The 21,859-nt window shown below is 38.9% G+C and overlaps 1 protein-coding gene across 1 annotated transcript in view; it reads right to left on the bottom strand.

The window, feature by feature from the left end:
* UGGT2 (UDP-glucose glycoprotein glucosyltransferase 2) overlaps positions 1-12,665 on the bottom strand; it is an 88,260-nt gene extending 75,595 nt beyond the window's left edge. Inside the window, exons 1-4 of the mRNA XM_055802317.1 lie at positions 12,426-12,665; positions 10,827-10,909; positions 2,751-2,881; positions 1,535-1,647 (exon numbers count right to left, since the gene is read on the bottom strand). Of these exons, the coding sequence (XP_055658292.1) occupies positions 1,535-1,647; positions 2,751-2,881; positions 10,827-10,909; positions 12,426-12,604 (506 nt within the window). The 5' untranslated portion in view covers positions 12,605-12,665. The remainder of the gene's footprint in view (positions 1-1,534; positions 1,648-2,750; positions 2,882-10,826; positions 10,910-12,425) is intronic.
* Between the last annotated feature and the right edge of the window lie 9,194 nt (positions 12,666-21,859).

Here is a 21,859-nt window from a genome sequence, read left to right as displayed (position 1 = left end):
TAGCTCTAGGAACTCTAAATATTTAGAGCGACACAACTGCTTTTGGAGTGGGGAAAAGGAGAGGAAATTTATCAAGATTTTTTCCCTGCAGCTCTGAAGGTTGTAGTATGACTGGTGCACATAAAACTAACCAAAACACAAGAACAACTCAATAGAAATAACTTCAGTTTTGTTTTGAGTTCTTAAAGTTAATGATTTCTAGCAAGTCTAACTCCTTCAGTTCTGAATACTTCAGGATTCTATCGATCTTCCAGAATCTTGTAAATTTGGGGATAGCATCTCCAGAAAGGAGAATGTCCTGAATCCAGTTAGCTGCTTTAGAAGAGTATATTCAGACTTTGTGGTATGTTAGAGTCCCATGATGCCTTAATATATGACCAGAAGAATTCAACGTCATTTTAAAAGCCAAAATATGGTACAAATAATTTATGTAATACAGTAAGAGATTTGCTAGACTGACTGTAATAGTTAAAAAAGGGATATTGCAAACTACACAGTGAAGTTTTTGCAAAAGCCTTGGCTATTAAATAAGTAAAAGACAACAATTTAGTACACTGTAATTGCATCAATGGACTTCAAAAATACCACAAATCATATATTCAGAGCACAAAATTGTTTTCAGAAGCAACCATCCCCAAAGAGAGAAATTTCTAAGTTTTCAGTGTTGGCTTTTTTTCCCCAATTTATATTTGCTAGAACGCAAAATCCAAGAAACATGCACTACTAAATCTTTCAGCTTTATGTATCTCCATGAACTGTTGAAGATATGGACACTGATGTATATTATGGTGACCTTGACCATTACAAGAAAAAAACAAATAGATGTTAGATACGGGTCTTGAAAAAATACAAATTAATTTTTTTTTATAGAGATTAAGCATTTTGCTTTCATTATTTTGTTATTATTTCTTATTTTGATAGGTTTTCATATTTTACTTCACAGCCCAAAATTATTCTGGACTGATGCCAGTTTCCACAGGACAAAGTCTGCAGAAAAACTTGATAGGTGCAAAGTCTAGCACAAGGTGAGGAAAGGTTACATCAGCTGAGGTAAGACTCTTCTTCCACTCCTGTGCCAAGCCCTCACAATCCAGAAAACCTCAAATGCAGTGGCACTGACTGTATGGAAAGATCTGTCAGCAGCAGTACTGTCTCAGATGCATTAAATGGTAGGTTTGTATAGGAAGTACACTGTAACTTAAACTTGACTATCCTATACCAAAAAAAAAAAAGGGAAGAAATACAAAATTATCCATGTGGTTAGAGGAGCAAAGCTCTATGATTTTGTTTTAAAAGCCTACTTTGATTTACAATTGAGTGTTCAAAGTATTTCAAAACCAAAAGTAACTCTTTTAAAATAACATACCCTGTCAAAGGGTATGTCTTTAAATATCCAGTAAACATGAATTGATGGGCTTGGCATTATCAAGTTAAGCAGAACAAAAAATTTCAAAATACTGCAAGTATATACGCAATAACGTATTTTCCTCTTTAGTAATCTACTTTTCCTTTTAAAACAGATCATTACATTTACCTCTTAGTAGCCTTCTTCAGCAGCTTTTTTATTTCATTAGTCTTACAGGTGTGCTTCTCATGGATAACCACAAATGCACTGCAGCCTTCTGGTGGAGGTTCATCAGCTGCAATCTAATATTTCAACAATTATACTCAACCAGAATGCTTTGATTGCACTTCAACTTAAACTCACATCCCTTTGATTAAAATAACTCAACAGCTGCCACTGAGTTGTGTTTCTAATTAAGCCCATTCAAAACTGGGTACATGTGAAAAAAGTAATGGAAAATACTAGAAGATTAAGACCATATAGCCTTTGTGAAATATAGTCTATCAAATGCAGTCATACCCCAGAAAATGCAAGTCCATTTATGTTCTGTAAAGACAGGGCTGAGAAATCTCCTCTTCAAGCTGAAATCACAGCCTGTACTCTGAGATATTTTTAATTTTAGTTGCTATCAGCAATCATATTAATGTACAAAGATTTGACTGCTAACCAATACATCGCAAAAAATTAACGTCAATTTTTGGTTCTCTCCCCAACCCTTTTTTTTGAACTCTATATTCAGCTATTCTCATAATCATATGACTGCATATCAATGGTTCGGTATTCACAAGCTGAAAGATAAAAATTAAAAGATGAAGAGTCTGAGATAATGATATTCCTCCAGAGAACACTTACAAAAAAACCCTAACTTTATTACAGATTATTACCTTTCAGATACATGGATTTGTCACTTTATCTTGAAGGTGGCATTGCTAAAAAGAGTAGCAGTTTTAGGCTAGAAGCACAGTGAATTTACATCCTCCCACTTTTTCATTAACAAAGCAGGTATTTGACTATTCTATTTTTCACCTTTTCAAATTCTAAAATAATGAAAGAGATGAGAAGTCCACTAAATAATAAATACAAATGACTTCACGCTACAGGAAATTTCCTACTTTGGGAATGTCTGCATTTAAAGCAATGCAAAAAACTCCCACAACCCAAGTTTTGCAAATGAACAATTCCAAAAATTCTATGCTGAAAATAATGCTATCCATACAATTAAACATGAATATTTGTTCCTACTAATATAACCAGCTTATAAAGCATCACCTTTATAAATGGATCATGTTTGAGTCCAAATAATGTCAGCATGCATTTTACTGAACTCTAATAACAAACATTCTTTACTCTGCAGCCAAGATACCATATCAAATCATATACCAAATATATCAGATAATACAGTCACCTGCTGAAACGTCTGAACAGTTGGAGAATATGCCCGTATGGAAAGTGCAAACTTCAACAGATTGATTTGCAAATTGGATAAAAATTGCCCTGCTTTCTTCAAGATTAAATTGTAATAGGAATGCTCTGAATCTGTTGGGGAAAAAAAACAAGAAAAAAAAAAAAGACAAACTTTTAGTATTTAGCCATAAATGATGTGGCATATCTACCTGTGCTACATAATAAGGAAGTATTATATTAGTGCTGCTTGGCAGTTCTAAAGTCTTGAATGTTGTCCACTGCTGATTGTTTCCTTTACTATGAATTCTAAAGGCCTGATGCAAAAGTGAGCACAATAGCACTAGTTAACACCCAAATAATTTTCAGCAATATAAAAATCTACTCAAGACAATAATGTCTCTCTGCAGACCCATATGGAAAGTCTTGAATAGAGCTTGTTCATTTATTTTTATTTGTCAAGCTTATGTAAGCCTTTCAGTGCATATTTTGAAGGTTGGTTACTTTCAACCAGCATTATTTTACAAATTATTTCCTCACATTTAGTCTTAGAACACTCTTAACCATGCAACTTACATAAATAAAAATCTTTTAAAGGTGACATACTTTGAGCTACTCTCACATATCCTGTTTCTTCCTTAAAAATACATGATAAGCATGAGTGTGAGAATGGATGCAATGTGTGAAGTGGCTTCCACCCTCCCTTCATATCTCTCCTCAAGGCCAAAATTAGGACTCCAAGTAAGAAGAAAGGTGGATGGTGTCTGGGAATGACGGAAGTGACAATAAAAAACATTGCTTGGAAAGAATTAAACTTCATTTCTTCTTCTAGAGGCATATTCAAATGAACATTCTCATGTCGTCCTTGGATTGTGAAGCAAAGAAGCCTAATTAGAAAAGGTTGTAATAATACGAAGCTGTGAAAAAGACCTGTATCTTTTTAAGAATGCTCACCAAAACTTTAAATCAGATTGTATACAACATACTATATAATATTCTTGAACACAAACTAGGGTCGGAGAACCAAAGCTGTGACCATACCAAGCACTGTGCACCATCCCTGTTCCAGAGATTACTCTTCCACAGGAGGAACAGCTGAACCCATGTGAAGCAGTGCCGAACTGCCAATTTATGTCTGTTCCTGCCCTGCCCCCCACCCCCAAACCCAAACAACCAAATCTATGTAATCAGCATGTGTTTTACTTACATTGATAGATACTACCTGGAAACTGCAGTAATTCAAGATCTTTTTCATATTTGCAGCAAAGGGAAAAGAAGTTGCAGGGAGGAGCCATTCTAGCTGTCCACAGTTTGATATCTGTGTTCTTACGTCAACACCTAATTTTAAAGGTGCTCTTGCTGTGGAAGTAGAACAATCGTCCCAGTAGAAAACCCCTTTAGGGGTCCAAAGTGGCACCCAATTTTTAACACAGCGTGAAAATCATCTCACATGGCTTAACCTGCCAGATTTTACCTGCCCCAGCTGCAGTAGATTTCAGCAGTACTGATCTCAAATGAGTACATCAATCAAAATGCCATTCCCTCACCATGGCCTGGGTTCCAGCAAAACATTAGACCACATACAACAGCCCTGCCATAGATTTGGAAATACCCATTAACTGCTCCCAGCAGTTCTGTATACAATTTTTATAACTGAGCACTTCCTGTCCTTTCACTTTCCTCTTTAGAACCCCAACCTCCTTTTGTTCTTAAAGCCTCTAGGCCTTTTCCTCCTTCTTAAAACTCATTATTTAGAAAGGTTGAGTTTGCTGTAATTCACTAGAAAAAAAAAATAAATATTACAAAAGGGTATGATCTGCATTTCCAGAAAGCTGCCTTCCCATAAATTCTCTATGATCATCACAGTCTAACATTAAATTCAATGGACAGAAAACCTTCATCTGTGTTTTCTAAACCTACACACAGCCCTAGTAGAACCCAAATGAGATAAATTTGGCTTCATGCACTCCAAGCAGTGAATGTAAAAATCTGGAAGTGACAAATACTTCCAGACTGAAACATCTTTCCAGTAACTACACTTCCAAATTTTCTTCAAATTATCTCCACAACAATAAAAATTCAATCTGAAACTTCTGCCTTTCCACTCAGCCCCAAATAACATCCCACTGGATACAACAAAGAGTTATTAAATATACAATTGTAAAGGTACTGCCTCAATAAAATATTTTTACCACAAGTCTGTAAGTTCTTTGGTTTACGAATTCCAGCTGTGCTTTCAGTGCCATATATAAAACAACTGACATTTTTGCTCTGGAAGATGATTAAGACAATTATGATTTTAATGAGTTAAAAAAAGATAATTTGTCATGTACCTTCAGAAATGATTGCATTACATATTGACAAGGTTACATTTATCAAATCATACATCCATTCCTACGGCTTCAACTGACATTAATGCTGCTGGCTTTTTTCAGAGTACAATCGTACTTTAAACTTCAGCAAGATAAATTAATTCACACCAAATGCTACATGATCCACCTAGTGCAAAACCTTTTTTTAAGTTTATTACACACAAAACTATGGCTTCAGTTTCACAAATTTATTTTCATATAGTCTTTGTTCCTTGAAACTTAGTAACTACTTGCTCTCCAGGCACATTTTAACATTGCACTCTATGCCAAAGAGTAGAAGTCGTAATAAATTTCTTAGGATGTTACAGGGAACCATGGAGAAACAGATGTTTCTGGTCATAAAATGCTGCATGATAGCATTATTACCACTAAAATCATTAACAAAGTTGATTTAAAAATAAATAAATGAGACATTAATAGAATACAGCTCTAGACTGCAGACATGCGAACACATGTGTATGAACAACATTTCTGTAAAATCCATCCTAGCCAAGAGAGATATAGCCTAGCAGCCAACAAAATCTGAAAAGCTATTTAGCTCCCTCTAAAGATGCCTAAATTTGTCAGTTGAATAGTGCTCTCAAGAACTGTAGCTAAATTGATTAGATTGACTACAACAAGAACTGAACAGCTAGCTAAGCAGACTCCTATTTAAACATCGACATTTACTATCAGCAACCCACAGCGGTATCTCAAATCAGTTAGATTGAAAGCAGATGATCAGGACAGTCACAAAAGGAAAGTAAGGTCTGCATCACAGCTCCTCCGATCCCCCACAGATGCAGCAAAAAATTAATCTGAATATATGCTGGTGGCCCACAGGAGAATTCAAAGTACTGAGGCATGGGAGGTAGGGAGATTAAACATAACGAACATAATTGGTCACAACACCACAGGATGCTGGGATCATTATTTTTAGGGAATGGGAGTATGGGGATTGTTCCAACTGCATAGATGCATATATCTTTTCTATAGATCAGCCAGGGAATTAGAAAGCCCAGGTAACAGCAGTTCAAGCAATCACTGGCCAGGCAAATCCCTATAACATTCAAGCAAGATGCCAGTAGAGAAAGAATACCTTTTTATTGCATTATTACAGAAGTGCCATGCTTGGCAGACTGATTCCTCTTAAATCTTCAAGGTTGATATGTACGTAAAAAATATTTAATTTAGTTGTGAATAACTCTCCTAGACTGTGAATCTAGTCTTCTAGATCACAAAAGGTAATTTACATGATTGGTCTTTATATGTATGTTTGTGTGTTTGTTTTTTTAGTGGGTTTTTTGTTTTTTTTTTTTGGGGGGGGGGGTTAAATACATATTTAAGAGGCTGCTGAAAATTCAATACATAAACTGAACCACTTGGGAACACAGTAAACACTCAAGCTATAATTAATCGGCAGGGAACTGGCTACTCACCTTCACTTTGTGTTTCTAAATTAACCTTTTGGGATACAAAAGCTGCAGCAAGTTTAAAATGTAATCTTCAGTGTTTTGTAACTGTTCTGGTCTTAATATGAATTTTTTGCAGCTTTGATTTCTTTATAACATACATGCAGCCCAAAACACCATCATCTACATTTCCAAAAGTTGCACAAGACAGGCAGCAAGCATGCTGCATATTAAATAGATGTACACAACGTTGTCTGTGCTACCTGAAGACCTCAATCTAATTTAATATACTGTATCGCATAATTAACTTTGTTTTTTCATAGTGTATAACCTCAATAATGGCCAAGTTGATTTGAGTTCATATTAAAGAAAATGTTAGAACAAGCAAACATATTAACAGACTAAATGCTTTACCAAATTCCACATACATAGTTCCTACCAAATCCATTAAATTGCTACATATATCATAGGTACCCAGATAAACCCAAATTACTAGACCTAATTTGCTAAGGCTAAATATTTTATCTAAGTTAACAAATGCTGATTTGACTATTCTAAATTTAAAATAATGTTTTGAGAACTGATAAGCAATGGATTGGAAAGCACCCAAGGAATGATTTAAAAAGAAAAAGCCACCATATTTGATTTAAGTTGCCTTTTAGCTTTAATATTTCATGACTCTTCTGAAATACTCGATATAGGTTGGGATACATGTCTATCATCCACTTCTCCTATAAACCCAGTTTTTCAGCTTCAAATCTAGAAATTCTTTTTATTTAAAAGCAATGCTTTTGTTTACCAGTTATCCATCCTATCTAGGTATCATCCAGAGCAGAACTGAGAAGTCAGTCCCTGTAACCAATCCTTTTCAGGTGAGATACTTTAATTTGCTCAAGCAGTTACTGTTACTTCAGCCTCAATGCATCATGACCATCTCTCTATGTCAATGTGTCTTGACACACAACAGCTAAGATCAAACCTATTCCACACCATCTACAGAACCAACTTCCACCCAGCGGTATACTGTTACACACCTCCCAGTAACTACACCGCTCCACTGTTTCAGTATTCTTCACTCTAGCTGACCATTTTACTACAAGGTGTCTAATGCAGACTTCCCTACTGGAAGAGGCTTAACTATTGCTGGATACATATGATGCTCATAATATTTCTATTTCATACTTATCATGTTGAATTCAGTAAGATGCTCTAAGTTGGAAGAATCAATAGTGATGTAATTTGTCATTAAATAACCATTTTCTTTTCCTCTAAAACTGAGTCTATCCTTCTCATCCTGTTCATATTGCTTGTACAATACTATTACAACTATGAACTTGACTTTTAGGAAAACCGTCTGATGTCAGAACTTTGACACTTCCTGCATTATAAACACAGGAGTTTGTTTGCCAAAATGACAAACATACACATCAATTGCTTAATAGACTTAAAGGAATATCTTAGTACATTCTCAAGGTTCCCCACTACCAGTATCTAATACTTTATTGGCAAGACAGGCCATGCAAATCATACTACTGGTAATAAATTTATTCTCAATCACACAGATTTTATCCAGGTGAAATAGGTAAAGTATGTAGCTAACAGACGGTTTCAACAGACATCTGTGCCACTAATAATTAATAATACTAAAGCTTCAAATTCCTTGGAAAGTTGGTCCAAGTAAGCAGACAAGAAATGGCTGATGAAAGCACACTGACACATCAACCAATACATCAGTCCTGGCTCAAGGCAATACCAGCTGCACCTGAACCACTCACAGAAAAAATAACCAACCCAAAAAAGTCAAGTCAAAAGTCAAAAAACCAACCCAAAAGACTTCTGGAGGTCATCTAGTCCAAATTTTTACTTAGAGGAGATCTAATTTCAATGCTAGATTAGGTTTCTCAGGGCCTTGTTCCGCAGAGTTTTGAGTACCTCCAGGAAGGGAGATTCCACAGCCTCCTGGGGCAGCCTGTTCCAGTGTTCGCCCAAGCCCATGGCAGAAATGTTTTCCCTAGTATCTAACCAAAATATTCACATTTCAGCTTGTGCCCATTGCTTTTTTTCATATTACTGTGTACCTTCAGGAAGGGTCTGGTTCCATCTTCTCTCTATCAGGAAGTTGAGACACGAGGTCTCCCCTTACTCCTCTGTTCCTCAGGTTGAATAAAACCCAGTTCTCTCAGCCTTTCCTCAGAAGTCTACTCCAGTTCTCCAGCCATTGTGGTGATCCTCTCCTAGACTTCCTCCAGTATATCTTGTCTGTCTGTCTTTTAACAGGGAGGCACAAACTGGGCCCAGTGCTCCAGAGGTAGTCTTACAAGTGCCACATACAGTGCAATAATCATGTTTCTTGACCTACTGGCTACATGTGCTGATGCAGCCCAGCATGTAGTTGGCCTTCTCAAGCAAAAAAAAAAAAAAAATTAATACAACTCCCTGTTGAGAAAAATCTTCAGATCTGTTCCTCAAAAAACACTTTCTACTCAGTCAGTGCCCAGGTCACACTGCTGCAGAATTTATTCCAGCCCACATGCAGGAAGGAGTCTGTAAAACACCTTTGCTGAACTTCCAGCCATTTCTGTTGGTCTAGCTTTCCAGCATGCCAAGGCCCCTCTAATGGCAGCCCTACCCTCCAGCTTCTCAACTTCTGTTCCCAGTTCTGTGTCATTGAAAACCTTGCAGAGGGTATACCTCATGCCACCATGCTGTGCCTTAAAAAGAAAGGCTTTAAACACCATGAGTCAATAGTACTTGCCTCAACAAATGCTACTAGCAGCCAACCACAGGTCAAATTCTGTACCTACTTCCATTTTGCACGTCCTCATGCTCTTACATAGAATGGCTCCAAGCAACATACACCATTCAGGCCTACTGTTCTCAGTGATTCTCTCTTGCTTTGTTTATACTTCTGACCTCAGATCATCCCCAGTTTTGATCAGCTCACAGTAATTATTTTTTTTTACCTCTCCAGTTGATATCCCACAACTATAATTACAGTTCTTTGTACGTCTTCTGCTCCTACTATATCCTTTCTTAAGAAATGAAGAGGAAAATAGAGGGAGACAGTAAAGTAGAACATCATGCTTTACTTAACATAAAAGCAATTATAACAACACCGTTATAAAAGAAGCAGTTATAAACCCCCAGTTTTTTATAACAAAAAAACCAGTCATAAGCAGCAAAATGTTGTTTACCATGTGGGTCCCTGTGCCTTCCCTACTAATTTTTTAAGCCTATCAGCCACTTTGGGCATTGCTGAGCACTCAGGTGACATTCTCACTGACTTATCCACAGAGACACCAATCTCTTTTGAACTTGTGTTCAGTCAGTTATGATTGCTGATGTGTGTTGTTCCTGAAGTTCTCCCTCCCATCTACAGCATTTTTCACATAATAAGGATTCATTTCTGTCATCTCACTGCCATTTCCTGCATGATCTTTCTACGATTTATTAGCTTTTGACTATTAATGTAACATTCAATTTACCTGAAGTGTCTTCTAGTGTAAGGTCCTCACACCCATGCCTAAAGAGCTGTACCATTCTGAAGTGAAGAGCAAAATCAAACTGCCCTACCTTGTTTTGAAGCTTTTTTCACCTTGTTCATCTATTGACCTACCAAGGAAGTCTAATACCCACCAACCTGTTGTAAAGCCTGATAGATTTCCAAATTTTTAGATATAATGGTCATTCCTAGTAAACTGCTCTCCCAGGTATCTTCCGGGATGGCTCATTTACGCTTCGTTTGTTGGATTTTATGCTTTCTTCTCTCCAAACTTCTAACAACTTAGTAATCTTCTGTCTAAGCATGCAAAGCTTTTTTAATCCTGTATTGACAGTGATAAATATTTATTCTGAAACACCAGTATTGCTGCTAGAAAACAGTCACAGAGAAACTGAGAAAGGGAGGATAGAAGTATTAAACCTTTTTCGGTCATTCTTTTCATTTTTTACTTTAGCTAGCATTCTCTTTTTAGTTATTTGTGGGATTCTCTCCCCTACAAACGTCCATTTTACACAAAACATGAAGTCTGAATATCCTACAAGCTCTTGCTGAGCCATTAACAAGGCAGTGTTACATTTCTGTTCCATAATGTTAACAGATCGGTCCATCTCATCTTCCTTGCTTTTATAACTCCTCTACAGGTAGAGCTCTCAGGTGGAAATATGCTACAATTTTCTGAAAGAAAACCGCCTAGTAAGGAACAGTGGAAGAGTTAGGCTATACCTGATTGGAACTAGTTAATGTGTTAGCTTGATGTTTAAAAGTTAAATACGGTGCAAGTTAATGTATTAAAACTAGCATGCTGTTTAACTTACCTCCTTGTTTATAAACTGTTAATTCTCGTACAGTTTCCAAGAATTGCCAAAACTTCTCATTACCATCTTCTGCAATAAATTCACTGTTAAAAAACAAAAATGAATTGTCCATAGGTTTATTTAGTCCAAAAATGTACCACAGTTAAAATCTTCAGCTGTTTAAAATAACAAATAACTAGCAACAACCAAGTGTTAAGTATTCAATGATCATCTAACACCTCTGTAGCATAAAAGACTGAACAGTGGTATATATTTGGTTAAAAGAAATTTTGAACAAAATACTACCAATCTGAACTTAACCATCAGAGCTGTAAAGCAAGCAGACCATTCTCTGATACAGAAATAAACACAAAATTTTACTTTTTCCACAACATGCTGTTATAAATAAAATCAGTTCAGCACACAAACTTTATTTAATAGTGACTAAATTTAATAATAAGAACCATACACTCAGACCTTCAAGATCATTGAGTCCAACTGGTAACCCAGCACTGCCAAACCCACCACAAAACCATGTCCCCCAAGTGCCACGTCTATGCATCTTTTAAATACCTCCCAGGATGGCGACTCAACCACTTCCACTGCCAGGTTACAGTTCTTAATTAAAGTACAAGCTTTTATTGATGACAGTATCTACAGCGCTATGCTGGGGAGGCTCCCAATCTCTAGATCACTTTCAAAGATGGGGTAATCCTTACAAAACATAAAGGTATGGTTTGCTTCCTTCCAAATACTATTATTTAATTTATCAGTAACGCTTTTTAAGTTCTGTGATTTTTCATAAAGGAAAATCAGTTGCTTTTCCCCCTCTTTACATCTGCCAGAAAGATCTACTTGCTAGCATGAGTGTACTGTTTTCTAATCTTTACTTTGGAAGATTGCCATTTATTTGATTACAGAAACTTGCAGTTCTCCCTTTCATGGGAGTTCTCCGAACAAGTAAGTTTAAAAACAAACCAAAAAAGATTTAAACCCAATCTGGCAGGGGAGCCACAAACATGTAACACTGGAAAACATTTTCACTTCCTATTTTGAAAATACAATTATAATTGACAGTACCTTTTTTTAAAAAAGACGTTTTACTACTATAGTTTCACATGTTCACAAATACCTTTACACATAATTATCTTGAGTGAGAGTAAACTAATTGGGGTGAGATGAAGCAATACCGTTACTCAGCAGAACGTAGCGGTTGAGTAGATCGGCCCATCGCATCTCCTCAACCTAACCGGCAAGACGCCCGAGGAGGTTAAATACAAGCCGACTTAAATAGCAACTCAAAACCGCCAGCAGTATCCGTAACGCCTCACAAAGGGAGAACACAGCTAAGCTTTACACCAAAGGAGTACTTCAACACACGCTCTCAAAGAGGGAGAGAGCAAGGGGGCGCAGCCGCCCCCTCCCGCCAGCCCACCCTCCCCTCAGCCCGCGCAGCGGGGAGCGGGACAGGACGGGCCGCCCCCTCCTCGCGCCCCCTCAGCGCGGCGCCCCCGCCCCACGGGACCGCGCAGGGAGGCGCCGCCGCGGCTGCGCTGCCCGGCCCGGCCCTGCCCTCCCCGGCCCAGCGAGGCAGCGGCGGGAGGCGGCGGCTGCACGAACCTCGCCTCTAGCAGCAACGGGGTCGCCGGCCACTTCACCGCCAGCCGGGCCGTCACGGCCTGGGAGGAGGCTGGAGCCTTGCCGCAGGGGCACGGCTGGGCACACAAGAGGACGAGGAGTAAGGCAGGCAGCGCCGGCCGGCTCGCCACGAGGAAGAGAGGGCGGCGAGGGCTGCTCATAGCTGCTGCCACCCTCCACGGCTCCCGCGGCCCGCTCCGCCTCGGCGTGCGCACTGCTGCCCCGCCCACACAGCCTCGGCCTTGCTTCTACTGGCTGTGCTGTGCCCTCGCTATAGCGCTATTGGCCAGGCCAGGAACCAATCAGGAGCTGACGCCAAATAAATAGCGGGGCTAGCCAGCCTCGCGGGGTGACACGCGGCGCTGGGGGCGGAGCACGGGCGGGAACGCCGAGTGGCTCGAGCGGCCGCGCAAGCGCGGGAGGGGCCGTACCTCCGGCCGCTGGGCTGTGCTCAGGCGCTTCCCGCCCTGCCCGCGGCCGGCGGCCAGTCTCCTGGCGCGGGGGCGTTTCCACTGGTTTCTGTAAATTTTTGGGTTGTTTTACAAGCGTGGGTTTTGTGTTGGCTCTCTTTAGGTTTCAGTTGCGGGGCTGTGCCGCTCTCCGAGCGGTGTGAGGCGCGGCGGCCGCTCGCGGCTGAGGAGGGGCGAGGCGGTGGTGTCCTATCCCGCCGCCGGGACAGCAGCCGCCTGCACGGACGCTCCCCACGCTGCGCAGTGCCTCTCTGCCTGCGTTTGCCTCTAAATGGCTGTTCTTCCTTGGCCTTCGCCAGGCTAAAAATGGTAACTGAGGTGTTACCTAAGTGTCAGCAGCCTCATACAGAATACGTGTATGTATTCCTATGTAGCGGTTGGTGGAAAGGGGAAGTAATTTATTGCCTTCCCCTGCCAAGTGAAAGTTTTCCAAACCAATTTCTATTTTCAGGTATGTTCTTCCTATCTACATATTTTTTTTCCTCAATAAACATGAGCTTCACTAGAACCATGCCTCTACCTAACTTCTGCTAACAATTTTCAGGCTGTGGTCTAACTTCTTTTATATCTGTTTTGGAAATCTCAGTAGTAATTCCATTTCCTTAATAAAGCTGCTACACTTCCCTTGGTTCTTTCTCAGCTGTAGCAAAGCCACGGGAGGCTGATGTGGGTGCTTCTGGAGCAGTACTGTGGGATGTGAATACAGAGTAGCGCCGCGTAGTTATTAGAAGAAGAATCCTCCAGATGTATTAAAAATAGGGGGTATTACCTTTTCCGAAACGTGACTCATGGAACTTGAAGCTGAAACCTGGAACATCTTGCTGCTGCATACACCTTGATTTATTTTGCTCACAATCATTTTGTGACTGTTTAAAGGTGCTGTGTGGGTGGCAGGAGACTAGTAGGGCACTAGTCTAGGGAACAGGCTATGGATTGTGTAGTTTGGGTTGCTAGCGCTCAGGACTGGTCAGTATAACAGCATATGTACAAACAAAAGGAGTCTGTCTGCCAGGTGTTCTCAAACAGAATCTGACCAAACAAAATGACTACTTAACATGCTGCTGGGTCTTTATCATCTGAAAGTATGACAAAGATGTTCCTGAGGGTCACTTACATGTAAATTCAGTCTGGGGCCTTTGTGTTTGACCTTTTTTGGACATATTCTTAGAAATTTGTGTTGTTATGTCAGATGATTCTCAGGTACCACTGTTACACATTGGTGGTGCCAACCAAGACTAATAGTCCAACCTTGGTATGCCTCTGTAGAAATGAAAACCACATGAGTAATTCTTTTGGTTCATGTGTAAGGCCATTAGAAATAGCAAAATTCAGCATCTTTTATATGGAGAAATCTAATCTAAGAATATATCTAAGCAGCTTTTTTCTTTCATATTGACAGTTCAGAAGCTGTTGCTGCTAACAGGGATGGCATGGCTGAAGTACTGTACAGATGAGTAAGTCTGGGCTCCTTGTATTTCTGTGCTAATAACACATGTATGCGGTCAAAGTCTTGCATCCATAGAAAGTAAAAACACATGTGATGAACTGATAAAAGACACTTCCATCACTCCATAGCAAATGCTTCACTTCATCCACTTCAAAATGCACTTGATGGACTTAGAACTCACACTACACTTGTTCTGCACAGAATAGGCTACAGCTGTTTATGTTGACCATCTACCAAAGCAAACTCAACCCTAACAATCCTGTGTGGTTAAAGGAGTTACCAACAAGTTGCTTTTTGCTGTTTCTTCAGCCAAAACTGAAATTTACTAAGCACTTTCCCCATATATATACATTTACCACCCATTTTTCATAACTCCATGTGATACTGTGTATTTGTGATGATGGATGCATCTACCTTGCCCTAATCTATCATTTGCTTTCCTATAAAGTTGCTGTGTTACAGTTTGTATTATATTCATATTGAAGAGGCTGCTATTGTTTAAAGGCGAACTCTTAATAGCTTGTACTTGTTTCATCTTGAACTGTGACAATTTATGATTTGCCATACAAAAAGATAAATAAAATTTGTTGGCACTGGCTGTGGAAATACAACTGGCTTTGAATTCAGCGGCAAGACAAAGTGGAAGCTCTGAATCAAAGATCAGATAATTAGTCTGTGGTCAACTACAGAAAATAGTTGCTCCATTTTTTCTGTTGAGGGATGGTCCTTTCTGCTTGAATTCAGAGATCTCCATTGGACAGAAAGAATCTCCCTGCTGAAATATTTCTCTCCCTCCTATTTAGGATTTTTTTTTTTTTTAGGTGCATAAAATTCAGGATCATAAATAGAATAAATGAAGTTGGAAGGGACTTGAGGAAGTCTGTAGTCCAATCTCCTGCTCAGAGCAGGATCAGCTCTGAGGTCCTGTCAAGTCTTGAAAAAATCCAAAGCTGGCACCTGTACAACCTCTCTGGGCAATCTGATCCATTGCTTAAGATGCAGTTTTGATCGCTCCTCAGAAAGAAATACAGTGTTGTAGCAGAACATTATCTTCCTTATAAAATCTTTTGCATATTTATCCATCTTCCCTTTGCTTTGGTACCTTGGCTACATTCTAGCCACAAAAAGCCATTACACACTTTTAAAATATCTATCTCTTTATATTTTGACAAAAGCAAATTTTAATTTTTAAGCAGTGTGCAAACGTAGAAGATGGAGAGCAGACTTAATCTTCATTTCTACAGCAGAATTTTATGTAGTTAAGTATTCCAAATAACACTTGGCCATTCTTGTATGTACATTCCATACATACATGAGAAACACCCTTAGTTCTCTGAAACCATTTTTCAGCAGAACAGAAGAACAATTGAAGCAAAATTTTGAAATTATTCATACCACAGCTGTGCAAATAAGAATTGATTATCATAGCTGTTTCAGTGTGAACAGAGGAAGTGATTAATGAACGCTTCTCAGTAAGATGCATAACTTTTATAGTATAAGTCACAGTGAGCTATGTCTATTTAATAGGAACAGTAGCAATAAGTGGAAATAAGTTGAGCTTCATTGGTGTATTCAGTTAGCTGAAAATAAAACTTTATTTTTTAACAGGTTGAAAACAATTTTTGAGCTGAAAGGCTCCCTTTCTCCCTAACTCAGAGATAATGTAAATGTCAAACACAAGTCAAAAGATATACCTGCTATCTGTTTATTAATTGACAGCCTCCTGAGCAGTAACTGCTGGCATCCTTTTATCTTGCTGCGAGATTGGTGGACGATCTCCTCAGAACCTGTCAATGTCACTCCTATGTCAGGCATTTGAGGTGTTTCCCTGAAGAGATTAAGGATGGGGTACTGCATCGCTTCTCATCCATTCCATTGAAAATAAATAACCCAAGCTGGGTTATTTGATTAGCATATCTCAATATAGTGTTATTATGTAATAATGCAAAATATATTTGATAGTCTGTTAGCTCTTCATTTTGATTTACAAGGACAAGCAAGTGAAATAAAAATTGTTGCAGAAGTAACATTGGCCTGGTTTCAACAGCTCACGGAAGATGCTCAGTGCAACTTTCTGGCAATCAGAATTCATGCTGCTTTGCTATGCCTACACATGCAGCTTCAGTGACAGTAAATGGCTGTCTTTCAGTATTCGTCTCTTTCCAACATTTATTAAAAAAGAAAAGAAAAAAACCTGAAGCAACATTTTGTTTTGTAAAATAAACATAAAAGTTACAGCTTCTTATTTAAAATGACCCACTTCAGAAATGTAAAAGACAGAAATGTATACTTCCCAGGCAACAAACTGCCTACAAATCTCAGGGCATGTCCATACTGCATAGGTGGAGAACAGTAAAATGTAATGGGGAAGGCAGCTCCATCTGGATATACCAGCTCAAGTTCATAAGGAATGCCACAGCTCTGCTGTGCCAACAAGGCAGTGTGGTTGTGTGAATTTCTGGACTGTACTGTCTCCAACTGTGCCAAACCTGAGCAACTAACGGTAACAATGGAAAAAAATAGGGCTTATCTTTAACATAGTAGGTTTTTCTGAGTCAGACATAGTAGGTCTGACTATGCTACATCTTAGCTTTTTGGATCAAGCTCATCATGTAACATGAGTTGGCACTTCTGACACCGGCTAACAACCCTGGTTGTTAAGTGGTGTGCTCTCATAATTATTCTTTTATCTACAGAACTCTGTGAGGTTCTCAGGTGTTGAAAAAAAGTTTCCTTCTTTCCCTAACTGTAACTTCTGAATCTGTCTACGTACTCAGTGAAAGGAACACAGGTGACACAAAAATTAGCATAAAATGTACAGTAAGGCTATTACATCACTATAGTTAATAATTCAAATAATAGCCACATACTTGTATTTTAGACATGGTTTGTCACATGCAAATATTTTAGAGATTATAACTTCAATAGATAGAGCATTTATAAATAAAAAGTACTAAGTTGAATATTTTTACATTAATTCATAAGCTCATATGTGCAATGAAGTACCTCGGGGCAACTCTGGACATATAGTGCAACAGCAGCATCAAAGAAGACTTTGGTCTGAAGATGCAGGTGCCTTCACAGAGGAAATAAACACAATATTTCCCAGAACAGAGGAGTAGGATTTGACTTGTAGGCCTATCATCTACAAATCAAAAGGTGCTATTGCTACATGCAAGGTGGAAAATGTAAAGGTAAAATACCTGTAGAGCGAAGTATATTGCTGATTTTTCCTTTTTAGTGAGATCAGTGAGCCGAGTTCTGAATCCTTTCCAGGGTGCCTAAGAGAAGTTGGAAAATTAGCCAATATGTCCTGAACGTGTGTTCAACAAAGTCACTTTTCACAGAAGCGAGAACTGCAGGACCATGACATACTGTCTACTTAGAGCCAAGTGCAGTTTTTCTGTGAAGAAACTCTTCCGTCCTTTTAAAAATGATTCAGAATTGCAACTGTATTTTCACCTGTGCAGGTGTAGACCACACCATCCAGCATCCTCCAGTGAAGGTGTGTGCTGGGAGGCAGGGCTGTTCGACACAGCAGCTCCTGGCTCAGGCTGAATTACAGACTCAGCAGGACTGAGGAACCACTTCTGTGGGAGAAGGTACGTGCTCCTGAAGAAGTAACTTCTCCTGCAGTAACTCCCTGTTCCCAGCTGTGCGTGGAGCAGTTTTTGGGTGACAGCAGAAGCTAGGCACCAGGACCAGCTGGCTCGCGGGCTGCGTGTGACTGAGCAGCCAGCAGGAGAAATTGTGTGTTTATCCCTCACTTCCCACTGAATGTCTTGCTAGCGCACCTCTAATGCAGGAAAGAAAAATATAATGCACTTCTTAAAAGGATGCTCCCCTCTGCATTGTGTCATTCTAATTTCAGAGAGTGGGGACACTTAGGATTACATCCTGTGTTTTATGGGGCTGTGACTCTTGACCAGACAAGGTACTGAGCAACCTGAGTAACTTTGAAGCTGGTCCTGCTTTACGCACAAGGAGAACAAGACGGCCCTCAGCACGCTTTTCCAACCTAAACTATGTTGTGTGATTTGGTATACTACTTACACCTTGCTTAGCATAAGTAGCAAAATTTGCAGAAACCTGAGGCCACAAGCTGTGAACTTTCACCTAGATATGTTGAACTTTTGCCTAGTTAAGTAAAAGAAGGACCCAGAGCAGGTTCAAGCTGACGGTAAGGAAGCTACCATCTCAGCAGAAGCTGCAGCCTCAGAGATAAGAAAAGAAACGGCCCATCTAGAGACAATGAATGGACTCAATGAAGAACAGGAAGACCCCAGACCTTAATATTACTATTGGTCCAAGCTGTCGCATGAGGGGTAGGGAACTTAGATGTGAGTGTATAATTGCTCAGGGATTTCTTTCTTTGGGATCTCTCTTTGGAGGCACCCAGCTCAAGCTATAGTTGCTGTTAATGAAAAGGACTTATATAAAAGAATCTCTTCTTGGCTTACCGATTCAGTGGAAACCTAGAGTTGAACCCTGTTACGGTGGCTGGCATGCACAATTTCCATAACAACTATTCTGTGACTCTTAAGTATAATTTATTTTAATTAAAGCTTTTTGTGGCTAAAGTGAAACAGAAAAAGCCATGCTGCTTTATTGTGTGAAATACAATGGATTTGTTTCCAGTGGAACAAACTCCAATGCTGCTTTTCAGATTTTGCTATGTCCCTTCTCATAGGTCTGTCATTTTGGCAATATTAGTAGTGAACTAGTAGATAGGTTTCTTGCTTGTCAGGGCTCATTTCAGCTCAATTCCCAAATGTGAAAAAGAATACTTATGGAAAAGGCATCTAAAGCTATTTCTTCCAATAATTTATGCTGAATATCTTTAGAGGGAACATAGAAGTATTTCTTTTGAATGATGCAAATTAATATTTTATGTCCTTTTCAGTTAATCTGAGTATATAAAAATTTCAATTTTTATGATTTATACACAAAGCTAATTACAATCCATTGTGAAGACAGCTTTAAAAATCAATGTAAAAAATAACAGTTACACATAAATGAAAGAGAAGCAAAAAGTGCAACCACAAGCTATTACACATATAATGAAAATGGATTTATTGCTCGAGTCTTTTATTACCTTCTATTATTAAACCATTAAGAAAGTCCCTTAAGTTTAATCCAAACTGGAAAAGACACATTCATATGCACATATACATGATGTTCCAGGCAAATACATACTAAAGGAACATTGTGAGAATTAAAGCTCCCAGAAGAAAATGAAAAATTATGATTCCCACATCTCTGAAGTCAGCATGGTGTATCTCTCAATAAATTATAAAATGTGTGCTTTAAAATGTTCATAAACTATGGGAAAGTCAGGAATTACAGGTTTTTTTTGCAGTGGAACATCCACAAATAAATTCAGTCCTAGGTTTGTAGTAGCCTAGCACATTTCTTTGGTTCCAAAGGCACTAGCCACTCAAAAATCTAAGGAAATACAGTCCCAGAGAAATACCGGGTCACTGAACACTTAAGTAACTGCAAAGTTGTGGTTTATATCTGTATATGAAGAGATTCAAATATGCATATTTCTGCAGCTTTGCACCTGTGTATTGAAGTGATTGCACATAATTAGCAATGTGATTATCAAATATGTTTTCACATATCGCATATAATTAGACTTACAGAAACACACTACATTTAGAATATTTTAATGTAGATAAACTTTGAGGGCAAAAATGAAGTGTTGTTAACGAAATGCAAATTGTTTAACCCCTAATGCACTAACTTCTGCTAATGATACCTCCTGTATCCTTCTGCTGGTGGAGGGGTTCTCAGCCGTGCAAGCTTACCACAGTGGTGAGGACAGTAGCCGGTGGGATGTGGTGTGCAGCCTTTGTCACCCCTCCCTAGTGCTGCTGAAGCAGTGATGTGCAGTTCCAGGCAATGGGACACTGAAGACGCAGGAAGAAAAAGAAACCAAAAGGATTAATGCTAGATGCATGCTATCTTGATGCATACTCTGTCACTAAAATAAAATGGTCAGGAATCCAGACAGATATTTGGCTAACTTCTAAGATTATATGCAGGCATATATGGTAATCACCTATAACTAATAACTCAGACTAAGGGAAAGTTATGTTTATATATTAGTTTGTAATAAAGCTAGGTTTCTGACTGGAAACCTTGGCTTTATTTTGGTTTTCCGTTATTCTTTGGTCATGATTTCCTAGATTAAATGATGTTAAATCAGAAATATGCTGCTGGTACTGGTTATTCACATTTGTTAACCTGTTGTTCATACTATAATTTTGAAAATCCTGACAGTTATAAACAATTTACTATGTTAGGCTGATATACTTAGGCCTCCTGAAAGCGTTAAGGTTAAATTATTGGTCTACTCTATGATACTAAATGAAAAGTGAGACCCCGCCTGCTGGAGGCCCCAGCAAACTTTTCCAAAAGAGTCTTTGTAAGAGTATTCCTTCCAAAAGAAAGTGTAAGCTCCCATTTTCTCCACATTATTGCTATAAAACTGAGATTCTCAAACACTTTATTAAAGGTATGCAATTATAAAATCTCTGGACAACTTGTATCCTACTATTTCTTAGCAGTTGGGAGAGGGGATGATAATTATATTAAAAACACCTATATTTAAATAAAATAGCTTTACAACTTATAAATTATTATAATCATAAACATCAATTAATATATTTTAATGGATGTTAATTCCCAGTTATGCTTGCACATAGCCACAGATGAGTGTGCAGGACTGATAATTGTTTTACAGATCAAAGTCTGATATTTCACTTGCCATCAGTGATCTGCAAGCCACAGTGTGACTACGCTGCTATGGGCCATCTTTGTCTTCTCTTTTCAGTGTAATTCTGGTGCAATTCTTACTCTGTTTGAGCTTTCCTTTTGCCACAAAATGGTGTAGAGTTTTGGTAGTTTGTAGATACATGCTTCTCCTCACTAAACCGCTTCAACTTCAGGTGCCCTTAGACCCCTTGGCCAAACAAGCTGCTTTAACCAACCTGTATTTTGATCTCCTTTTCTGCCGGCTGGAGAATTATTCCCTCATTTTTTGCTGATTTTTAATGCAACGAACACTCAAGCAATCTTCACCTCAACTCTCCCTCTGAATTTACAGTTTATTCATCTCAAACCTGTCACAGTGTTGAACAATTTTTCTTTCCTCTCATATTTCTTACCTAGTCATTGGTCTGTTGCAGACAGGCTGCAAGGACAACAGATCCTTCCCTCTGCTAAGGGTTAGGGGAACTTTTTCTATCTTGACATTTGTTGCCACAATTTGCCATTATAGGTTAAAATCCCCAGTTTGCATGGTAATAACAGTTCCTTGCATACTTTAATCTAAGATCATAAGATAAATTAGTGCTGGAGGCAGATGTCAAACCAAGACTTCAAGCTGAGTATGAGGATCATCTAACCTGTCTGCTACAGTATTAGGGACTTTTCCGCACTGTGACTTTTGTAGGTTGGCCAGATTTGAGGCAATAGGAGTAATTCCACTGCAG

Source organism: Falco peregrinus, chromosome 4 (assembly GCF_023634155.1).
Source record: "Falco peregrinus isolate bFalPer1 chromosome 4, bFalPer1.pri, whole genome shotgun sequence".
NCBI lineage: Eukaryota > Metazoa > Chordata > Aves > Falconiformes > Falconidae > Falco > Falco peregrinus.
This window is presented reverse-complemented; position numbering and strand designations above follow the sequence as displayed.